The 11,728-nt window shown below is 40.2% G+C and overlaps 1 protein-coding gene across 6 annotated transcripts; it reads right to left on the reverse strand.

The window, feature by feature from the left end:
- Positions 1–747: 747 nt before the first annotated feature.
- Positions 748–11,453, reverse strand: LOC122155147 (TBC1 domain family member 7-like). 6 transcript variants are annotated; one of them, XM_042808930.1, is made up of 10 exons: positions 11,140–11,282; positions 10,890–11,012; positions 10,626–10,742; positions 10,307–10,427; positions 9,290–9,370; positions 7,204–7,391; positions 5,905–6,042; positions 4,487–4,632; positions 1,761–1,890; positions 748–1,010 (listed from the first exon to the last, which is right to left on the reverse strand). In XM_042808930.1, exons 4-10 carry the CDS (start codon positions 10,416–10,418, stop codon positions 924–926), a joined length of 882 nt encoding a protein of 293 aa, XP_042664864.1. In that variant the 5' UTR covers positions 10,419–10,427; positions 10,626–10,742; positions 10,890–11,012; positions 11,140–11,282; the 3' UTR covers positions 748–923. The 6 variants fall into 6 exon arrangements, with proteins under 6 accessions (XP_042664864.1, XP_042664865.1, XP_042664863.1 ...); XM_042808931.1 differs by having other exon boundaries at positions 10,884–11,012; XM_042808929.1 differs by lacking the exons at positions 10,890–11,012; positions 11,140–11,282 and adding an exon at positions 11,397–11,453.
- Between the last annotated feature and the right edge of the window lie 275 nt (positions 11,454–11,728).

Raw genomic sequence — 11,728 nt, forward strand, 5'->3', positions numbered from 1 at the left:
AAATCATGAACCTAAATGAGATGATGACTTGCTGGCCATATTATTTTGCCATTATAAAATGAGGAAACCAGCAGGTAGCCAAAGCTCCTGCTTTACACATAGCAGTGTTTTCTTTTCAAATAATAATTCTTCAGTACATCTACTATCCAAATATCCAGACACTCCAAAGATGCCTCCTCCTCTCTCAAGCCTTAAGATTGCAGTATTGACTACAAACTTAAGAGAAGGAAAAGCTCTTCATTATTTGCACAGTAAAATTTAATTTGGCCAAACCACTGAGCACCTCTCAGGAGCATTTTTCACTGAGCACAAACAAAGTACAGCCATAACAGTTCACTGGCAGACAGGAAGAAAGCACTTCTAAGATATTTCAGAAAAATACGACTCACCTGGTCACTGTGATGTCTTTCTCTGTCTCAAATTCGTGATGCCTCTTTTGCATTTACCTGCAAATCTATGGTTTTGATAGAGTACTTTTAAATTTCCAGCAAAGGAACGTGCTTTGTTCACCACTGAGTTCCAGCAAAATAAGAGATACTACGCATTCACCTTAAAAGCCCCTCCAAGTAGTAACTAGTTCTATCAAGTATAAGCTGGCATACAGAAGTATTTTCTACAAGTCAGCCTACTCACCTTGCTCCAGGAGTTAGATTTACTTCCCCAAAAGCCATAGAACACACTGTGCAATCAGAATAGTGTAGCTGGCTGGATTAAAATGCCCTAGGCATCATCATATACCACTCAGTATTTTCACTCCATCCATATTTATTGAAAAACATTGATCACTATGCCATGAAATGCTTTAATAGCATCTTCAAATTGGAGAGGAAAGGAAGAACATTACACCACAAAGAGGGAAGAACAGCAAGAGGAAACTTTTTAAATGCTTTTTTTTTCCAAGCTGTCATAAGTGGGGAAAGTTGTCAGACAGAGTGTGCTGGAGTCCCACAGTGTGTGCGCCACAGATCTACAGCTTTGCTGACAATAGCATCAGTGTTATCTTGAGGAATCTACAAAAGATTGAGTTAAGATGCCTTGTCAATGCATTTTATGTGGACTGTTTCATTTTAAATACAGATTTTGAATCTCCAATTCAAATTTCATCTCTTTATACAAAAGAGAAACTACAGTCCCACCTCCCTGCCCTAGCATCCCTCACATCCTATAAGCATCCCCAAGCTTTAGAGACAAAACAGGAGAACCCAAGGTTCTCTTACTTTACACCCCTCATCTGTCATCAGACAGGACTTACACTGGCCCATCCACGACCATAAACACGTCCAATCCAGCTACCCTAGGTCACATGAGGCTCCTACAACCCTGCTGTCACACTCATGTCTTTCCACAAAGGGAAAGTTCAGGGCTAGGTTTAAGATCCCAAGGCCAAAACAACAAAAAGCATGCCCTGAGCCTACAGGTTCATGCCCAGAAAAGGAACAGAAGGGGTGCAAGACACCAGTTCTCACTTCTGGAAAAATTAATCCAACTTCATCCATGCTTATTTTTACAAGAAAAAAAAAACAAACAAACCACGTTATTATCAGAAGGAATGGTGTCAAATCTGCACAAACATAAATAACATATTACCCAGAGCCTACAATCCCTTCATTCTATGGAAGCCTTACCTCCTGACAGAAACTATTCCTCTCATCCCTTCTTCTGGTATGTTTAAAACAACAAATGACCGAGGCCAAAAGACATTTTTATGGGCCATGCAAGGTAATTGCACAGCACAGAGTATAATGTTACATTTCACTTACATTTTCCAAAAACTGGGTGATCTTTTCTGCAGTGGTCAGCGCGATTATCTTCATTTTAAAGGTTAACAATATCTCCAAAGCAACAAAAACGAGAATTTTGCAGGATCCACTAATTACTTTGTCCCAAACCCTGGAAAAAGAAATGATAAAGGAATCACTAAGCATTACTGTAGTCTTTATCTGCTTGTATATCTGCTAGAACAGTGTTTGTACAATTACCTTTTTCAGATTATTTTCCTGACTAGCAATAAGCATATTGAATTATTCAGGTCACAGTCAATGAAAGATATTTTATCAGTTCCTCAATCTGTACTGAGTGATGGCAAGCAAATGTATTAATATGGCATGTCCTTGTTTAGAAGTGGAACTGCTTACAAGCTCAAGTGCAAAAAGCAAATCATGTTTTAACAGCCTGAACTGTGACAACTATTCCATATGGTGTGGTAAGGGTGAGAATATTTCCTAGTGCAAAAAAAGAAACAATTTGCTAGCATGCTCAATAATGAGATTCTTCAAATAGTCAGGTAAATGAACACTCAGAAGAATGAAATCCTCAATCACTACATCTCAAGCAGCCAAATATCCCAAGTCATTTCTCTAGAAGATATAATTATCAGCAAGATACAGGCCATAATGTTTAACAGTTGTTCCTTGTACCAGATTTAAGTGTTGCAACTCATTCCACTGTGCACAGAGTCTCTCAGAACTACAAAGCACTCCTACCACCTGTAAGAGGCAGGCCTGGACCTCACAGCTTTAAGGAAACCAGAAGACCAGGCCTTCACAGAATGCACGTTCTTTAGCAACAACCTCTATAACTACTGGGAGAGGTTCACAGTACTAAAACAGCCTGCAACAATTTGAAACCCTTCATCCAGCAGCTCTATTTCAGGCCCAACTCAACAGACACGGGATGAAAGATTATCCAAAACCAGTGTGAGACCATCTGTCAGATGGCAGCTTTAATGTTCCTGCATTATTTTCAGTTCTTCACATTGAAGAGCTGTGTCAGAAAGACCTTCTGAGGATTCCTTTTCTTTAATCCATTCAGGTACTTGTGAAAAGTGTTTCTCCTTTCAAATAAAACCACGGGAGACAGAGATCACACACCATTCTCTATAATCTCTGAATACAGTAACTGGAAAACATCTCCTATAGCCCACCTATAAACTCGGATCTGCAGGTGTGTTTCTTCAAAAGACAATTCAATTTTGGCATGACCTCTTCTCTTGGAAGAACTTGCACTTCAGCCTGGAATGCCATGAGAACACAATGCAGGCATAATGAGCTTCAAAGGCCAGATGAGGGTTCCCATCACCCCTTTAAGCAAAGTCTTTCTTAATTCATAATATGGAATGTTTGCTGCTGTCATACAGTGTCTACTTTTCAAACCTTTCAAGTCACATTTTTGTCAGTTTCATCAGGGCAAGCAGAGCAAAAACACTGCATAAGCTCAAAGGAAGTTTCTACATGAAAGCTCTCTACATTAGCTTTCCAAATCCACTTAAAATAAATTGATGTGCAATTTCTAGCTATGATTAAGCATAGGAGTGCACTGTAAGAGTACGTACACCAAATGACAACCCCTGTCAGGAACACAGCTGGCCTTATGTACACTTCATCTCACCATTACTGGATAAAATTTCTGTACAGTGTACACAAATCTTGTGCATCTTAGAAAAAAAAAAAAAAAAGATGAAATTTCAGTTTTGCTGCCTGGCAGAGAGGGCTACAACTTAGACAAAGCAAGCAACCTCTCTAAGAAATACAGTATTAAATCAGAAGTTAAATTAAATCATAAAACACCACGCTCAAACCAGCTGTCACTTGAAAAATTAAGTAAAACTCACAGGAGAACCGGGGAGCTGTTTGCAGTTCTCAGCAGTTCTAATACTGCCATTTGGATGCATTTCAGATAAGCATTCGGGCTTTCAGATTCTAATCCAAACTGAATCTCCAAGCATTAATTAAGTTCATCTGTCACACGCTGCCCACAAAGTATGTTATTTCCTTAGCAAATATGGCCATTTTGATTACAACTGAATAATGTAGAAACCTAAACTGGCAAAGGCAAAGTGCACATCTATCATGTTGTCATACAAATTGTTGGTAAATAGAACTGTTGTGCCACCAGAAGTTCCAATGCTCTGATTCTGTAGCTAAAACAAGAGTAAAAGCTTTTAACCTCCATATTATAGAGCCACAACACAGAACAGACTGCTTACAGGTGCTTGGTGGGCAGAACCTGCCATATAACAACAAGCACACCACACACAGGGTAATGCTGAAACTGCAAACTGCAGAATAAGGACTTCACTAACCTAGTGATGCCCTAATATTGTTTTGTTCAAATAAACATTACCCAAATCTATTTCATCTGATAATGATACAGTACTACCATTGCTCCCTAAGCAAGGATTTCAGTTTAAAAGCCTGAGAACTGACTCCTTTCAGCTATCTATCACTAATAGGGGATTAGAAGTTCTAAATCCTAGGAGGTGAGAAGTGCCTTAGGGAATAAATTGCTACATTCAACTTCCTTGCTAGAAGAGATCACAAACAGCTTGTCTTGTATCAGTAACAAGTAGAACAAAACAAAATTGTGTCATTTTCAAGTCAGCAATGAAGCTAACTCCATAACTACACAACAGGTAAAATGCATGTGGTAAGAGCAATTTAAAATTACTGTGGAATTACAAATAGAAAGGAAAAAAAAAAAATCTTGCCTCTGTAAACTGGACTCAGGTAAACAGCCTGCAAAACACTTCTTAAACCAGAGATCATAAGGGAGCTTGCTCATCGCAGCACATGCCTTCAGATGCATCAGAAGCCTACTGTCTTCAATGTTTAAATACTGCTCCAGAATTTTTGGCTGAGAAAGGAAGGGCAAAAGTTTAGATAATTCCCTGCTGCACACTCTTATAGAATACTATAAAACAAGAAGTACGTCCAAAATCCTGTAAGCATGGACACGTTTAAGTAATGAATTTGCATTATTTTAACTAAAAACAGGGTGTTCCAAAATACGAATATTGTTGATTTCTGAAATTCACTTGTTAATTGAACTCACTCAATAAACAGCCCCAGGTTCCTTAAATTGCTGACTACCAGCAGGACTTCAAAAACATACATGCACTCTTCCCTAATGTAGGTGTTGGAGAGCTTAAGGCAATGCAGAGATTCACGCTGCACCAATTACTGTTGTCCTCACAAGTAACAGAGTTTCATCCATCTTGAAGCTCATTGCCTTAGCACACAGCCTAACAACCTACACACAGTGCACCAAAACCAAGAAAACCAATTCTCAGACTAAATCCCTGTGCAATAAATAAAAATCTGGGCATGTATTTCTTGTTTAAAAGCAAAATGTGTATAGAAAGGGCAACAGACAAACACACAAATAGGTGTAAAAATGTGAATGCTTATCATTTTGCTCAAGCTCTAATGTAAGACAATGCATGTTTTCATAAATCCTGGAGTGTCTTTAGACTTTTTGTCATAATAAGACAAGGAGTTAATATAGTTGTCAAAGACAAAAACACTTCCTTTATCCATCAGCCTTGGTACAATGTGTGTATTACAATGACATCTTAGGGATACTCCCTATGTAATTGAGGCACGTAGCTTCTAGAAAATGTTGTGCTTTGCCTCATTATCACCCAGTACTGGGTGAGCAGTATTGGACTCTGAAGGACAAGCCAGAAAAGCAGCAGACATGAATCTAAATGTTCTTAAGCTTTTTACATCTTTGTTTTAAACAAAACTCCAAAGTGACTGAGAAATAACTCATCCAAATGCAATGTAAGCTTAAATGTAAGCTTAAAAAAAAAAAACCTAATTGAGAACTACAATGTAGCAAACAAAACCAATTTTTTTCTTTAGGCAATTTAGTTACTTTAGGCAAAGTGACCTATCAGATAATACAGCCACAATTCCAAAAGCACTGCTCCTTCCACATGGAACTGCTGCCAGAACAGAATCCACAGGTACTGGCCTGACACTCCAGCTGTCTCTATTCATTGTGCCTACCAGAATGCTCAGAAGGCATGCTTCCCAGGACTTGTTTACTTCTCTCCCTCTTACAGTTTTCCTCTCCCTCTCTCTCTTTCTCTCTCTCACACACATACAAGTATTTTATCCTTACTAGTTGTTGTAATGAATCTTTGTGCTTGCTGTTAAGCTGATTCACAAAGCAACTGACAAGCCAATAGCATTCTATAGGATCCTCCACCATTTCCTCCATTGCCTTAGCAATTGCAAGAAACACTTCATCTTCTGGTTCCTGGAAAACAAAGTGAAAAACGAACTAAACACACAGTAGAATTAGACTGTACAACTCACATTATCTGTACATTCCTTTTCCCTGCTCTTGGCAAAAAGAGAATGGAATCTAAGTATATAAAGAGAAATGCCAGCTGTCCCTGACATATTTATAAATAAAGCACTGGGAAACAGCTGCATTATAGTGACAGATATCTAATAAAGAAGAGCAAATAAGATTTGTCTTGTTTTTAAAACAAATCACTCAACAGGAGTTTGGATCAACTGCGATTCAAAGTTCCCAAATATTGTCAAATGAGAATTCATCTCCTGATGGCACTGCAATATTCCTATTTCTATAACCCACATTTTAAACCAGCAGATTTTTTTTTCCTTTCCCTTGCCAAACAGGCCCCTCAAACACCATTGTCATGGATATTAATTACAGAAGAAAAGAAGGCAGCCATGAGCTACCTTCATCTTATTTATTTGATTTGAGATAAAACACCTTCCCAGAGACAAATAAGCAACTTTTCCAGATGATGAGTCTGTTATTCCTCACAATACAAATCTAGAAGTGTGTGATGGGCAGACTATTTCATTTTCTCCAGAAGAAAAGATCCTCGGTATAAGAACTATGAGGATGCCTAAAACACAGTTCCAGATGTGACTGCACACAGGATAGAGCTGAGCTAACTATTCTACAGATACACTCTATTCTATAGATGAAGAGTAATAAAGCTGGGCTCAAGAGAGCATGGAAAGTGAACATAAAAAATAAGGCAATGGCTCCTTCAGAAAGTTCATGGTTCCTTTCATGACCTCTCCTTTTACAGAGGCTTATATATGAAGCCCACACACTTGTCATCACACTACAGACAAAAAATACAAACCTGTTTACCCACGAGCGGGCATACTGTAAACCAGAGAGTACATGACAGACAGACCCAGATCAGTTCAGACTAACAGAAAAAGGAAGGCAGAATATTAATATCTGGATTTAAAAGCAAATTACTCTAAAATTTTTAAATTATTTAAATGAGGTGCTGCGAGATATGCTTTAGTAGCTCAGAGGGAAGTAATGATGATAGGAGAACGGTTGGACTAGGTGATGTTCTAGATCCTTTCCAGCCTTGTGATTTTATGATTCTGTGACTTAAATTCTACTAGAATGGAAACTTACCAAAGGGTAAGCCAAGTTTCGAGGCAATTTGCCTGATTCCAGTTGATGTATGCGGAGGAAAACATCTACCTGTGGGGTAGAGTCACTGATAAAACGAATTACATGAAGAGCATGGTGGATATCCCAGTACTGCTCCTTCCGGTAGTTCATCACCAAAGCATGAGATTTATGGTGAGGAGGAATAATTCCTAAAAATAATAATAATAATAATAATAATAATAAAGAAAGAAAAGCATTCATTAAGAAAAAAACATCAAAACTCTCTTTCCAGGAGTCTAACTTCAATTCCTACTAACACTCCAGCCTACGGAAATGTAGGACCTGGCAGAGAATATACATACAATTAACTAATGCAAAGATGCTATACATTACAGTTTTATTACTTAGTTTAATGTTAGATCTCTGCTGGAAACACCTTTGCACACCGTATTATAGAAATTAATCCTCTCTAAAATCACACCTAGAAGCAAAATCAACCACGTGGTTGAACCAACCGCAGATCAGAATTTAAGAATACCATCCAAGCACCTTTTGATGCAGGGCTTTTGGCTTTCTCAACAGAGAAAACAGATACGTATACATCCAAGTGGAGAGGCAGAGAAAACAAATTTGTTTCTGACATCCAGAAGAAATGCTGAGCATTTCTTTGTTTCCTTCTCCATCCCTGAAGGCATTCAAGGCCAGGCTGGACGTGGCCCTGGGCAGTCTGATCTGGTGGTTGGTAACCCTGCACATAGCAGGGGGGTTTGAAACTGGATAATCATTGTGGTCCTTCTCAACCCAGGCCATTCTGTGATTCTATGATTCTAACTCAAAGCTGAATCTTGCAGTGCTCACAACAAAGCTGTCACCGGCTACAGTAGAAAGAAGATCTTAGAAACATCAAAATGAAGAAGCACCATTTTCATATCACCAATGGAGCAGAATTCTTCCTGTAGAAACCCATGAGAACAAGACATTCTTCAAAACCCAGTCTTAAAGCAGGCTACCCGCTGCTTTCATATTTCATTTAAAGGGAAGGGGGGATGAATTGCTGTCAAAGTGTTAAACCATGACATGCTTGAGGTCTAGTATCAAGCACAACAGACAGTAACTTATCTTTTATTTCCCAACTGCAAACTTATTTGCACTGCAAAAGCTGGGATGGAGCAAGACATTTTTATGTGATCCAAAAGCAGTTAACATCTGTGTTATGTTACACACTGCCAACTCCTCTTCTTAAACAGAGAAGACTCCTACAGTCAAACAAAAGAATCTCAACACTGGCATGTCTAGAAACTATTTCAGCCTCAACACCATCCTGAGTCACATGTGAACGAGAGGTCAACAGAGACATCTCTGACATACCACATCACCTGGGACAACATCGAGGTGTACGAAGTGAACCATTAAAATGAAGGTATGATTCTTAAATTGCAGGAAATTGGAGGGGGCGGAGGAGAAAACCATTCTAAAAGATTCTTTAAAATTCAGATAAGGCTTTCTCATACATTATTTCCAGCTCCACGTGTAGTGGCATGTGGACACCAAGAACAAAAAGAAGACATACTCAAGCTTTTCAACAGTGGCGTGACGCTCAATCATCAATAGTGCAGTAGATCACCTTTCTCTTCCAAAGATTCAGTCATGCACCCTGTTTCACACTCAATTTGGCAGTGTTTCTTACATTCAGCCCTCTAAGAGAACCTCTCCTGATACCTCTTGTGAGTCAGAACTCCAGGACCCTCCACAATCTGCCCCACCTCCAAGTGTCATGGTCCCAAATCCAGTAAATCCAACACACTTGACCACTTAGTGAAAAGTCACTAGCGCCTTTCAATTGATCACATGATTATCAAACTCCAAGGAGAATAGAATCTCTGCATGCTTCGTGTTTTATTTTTCATGGTTTCTGGGCTATATACTTTCTCCGGCCTCATATTTTCTTAAACAGCAAATATCATTTAAAGCCAGAAACAAAAAACAGAAGTAATCTTCAAACCAAGATCTTACAGAACACAACTTCTCCAAAACATAAACATACATTTGCATAGCTTGCCAAGATTTTTAAACTTAATCACTGCTTTATTCAGATATTGTTTCATACCTAAAAGAACCTTCCACACCAGTATACGATACATGGATGGGAGAGGGAACCTCTGACTGAAGGTGCAAAGCTTCTCAATATCTGTAGAGAAATAAAAATTTAAGATAAAAAAAGTTTTAATAGAATAACAGTTTTGAGTCTCTGCTTATCTAAATATGACAAATACTAGGATCAAAATCCACACTTACATGGCATATTATTAACAAATGCTTTTACTTGCTCAGTTGAGAATAGAATGTGTCTAATAAACTGCAACACTATTTCCTCTGAAAAAAATCATAGAATCATAGAATGGCCTGGGTTGAAAAGGACCACAATGATCATCTAGCTTCAACTCCCCTGCTGTGTGCAGGGTCACCAACCAGCAGACCAGGCTGCCCAGAGCCACATCCAGCCTGGCCTTGAATGCCTGCAGGGATGGGGCATCCACAACCTCCTAGAGAAACCTGCATTGACTTGATTTACAATACAACTAAAGCTACCCTACGTCTCACCAGGAAGAAACTACCATTTTTATAATCATTTTGTAAACTGTGTTGCTATCTCAAAGCAATTAGGGACTTTGCTAAAGGGACATCTATCTTTCCATCCTATTAAAGATATGGCATTAATAAAAGACAAGCATCAATAACAAAACCATCACTGTTACAAGGCTAGATGGAATTAACAGCAGGAGACAATATATTTTCAGATGGAAACTGTTTTCATTAAAAAAAAAAAAAAACCTTTAAGCTTATTGACCATAGAGAATGAGAATTTAAAAAAAAAAAAATGCCAAACATGCAGATGTTTGATACTCTTTAAAAATCAGGTTCTCAAACCCTTGAAACTCAAGGGACTGCTTGTACTGAGAGATGAAATAGGAAAGATGGAAAAGGATAGAAAAAAACAATCCTTGGTAAAGGATGTAAAACTTTAATGTGCTCTAAGCACAGCAGCAATACACCATGCATGACTCCCTCCCCATCCACATGCCAAATCACCAAAGCAATAGAGGAAACATTGACATCAACTTGCCCAATCGGTCATCTTTTAACAAAATTTCCAGTGACTTCTTTTCTTCAACTCCACGAAACCCCACTTTTTCATAATAGACGGAGCGGAAGTTTCTTTGAGAGTCTTCGGCCATGGCTGATTCCTTTTGGAGAAAAGCAGTAATTCCACTTATGAGTTGCAAAATCTAGGGTACAGAGACTGAAATTGCATACAGCTGCTAGGCAGAGAAGTTACCAAATCATCAGGTTCCAAACTCACCAGACGAGGCAAGCAGAGACAAGGGCCAACTGACATTGGCCTCAGCAGCACAGAGGTGACAGGAAAGCACAAGGCAACGTACCAAGCTCTCTTCTTAAGTTGCAGATCTGGATTAAACGCTCACGTTGCTATCAGGCACAGGCAGAGTGCGGAGTTTATCCTTTCAGCAGTAGAGAGGCACAACCGTCTCATCCCTATGCTGGAAACAATAGTAAAATGCTGCAGTGAGTACCACGTCTTTCTGTACGTTCCACCTTGTAAGTATCAATTCTCGGTTCTCCCTTGCAGGCTTGCGTATATAACAAAGCTCTAATTTTTAATCCAAAAGGTTACAGAGGACCTTAACCTTTAAGCACAGCGATGGCAGCAATGCTGGCAGGCTATCTGGCAGAGCAGACGAGTTATGTTTCGAAGGGCTTCTCCAGTGAAACTAAGCTACTCCTCCATACGCCAAAACGCACAGCAGCATCTGCAGACACCAACAAAGACCACGTTTTGGCAACAAGTCACCACATCCACCAGGCCTACTTGGTGGTGATGTTGTTTTTTTTTGTTTTTTTTTCGTTTTTTTTTTTTCTTTAATTTTAATTAAGTACTTTTTCACTGCTTTGTAGGATCAAACCCAGACCGGCCAGAAACCATACAGCAGAACGCCTTTCGGCAGCGCAGAGCCGAAGCCGGCCGCCCCTCTGTGAGGCACGTGTAGGGACAGGGACACGCTGGGCAGCACGCGGCCTCAGCATAGGGGAGGCGCGGCTCACGGAAGCCGAGCTGAGGCCGAGAGCCCGGCGAACGGAAGAGGGACGCGAGCGGAGCCGAACGCGGAACCCCCCCACCGGCCCGCAGCACCTACTGTAGCAGGACGGGCTCCTCACAGCGCATGCGCAGGCACCGCCCGCTCAGAGGGGCGGGTTGGAGCTCACGGGGGTGGAGGCGGGGCTGCCGCTTCTGGCTTTTGCGTCCTGGTTCCTCAGCGCCTTGGGCAGGCCGTTGCTGTGCCTTACAGCTCTTTATGAGAAGAATTTTGTTCCTGATGCACATCCTGAGCCTCCCATGCCACAGCCTGAGGCCGTTCCTCTCGTCCCGTCGCTGTTAGCAAGGCAGTTGTGCTCAGTGAAGTGCTTCTCGCGCATCAGCAGGTGGCAGCCTGCTGCCATCGGTGCGGGCTTGCGATTTTCTTTTGTT

This window comes from Centrocercus urophasianus, unplaced genomic scaffold (assembly GCF_019232065.1).
Source record: "Centrocercus urophasianus isolate 14NV4802_14NV808 unplaced genomic scaffold, USGS_Curo_1.0 seq_11, whole genome shotgun sequence".
Classification (NCBI taxonomy): domain Eukaryota; kingdom Metazoa; phylum Chordata; class Aves; order Galliformes; family Phasianidae; genus Centrocercus; species Centrocercus urophasianus.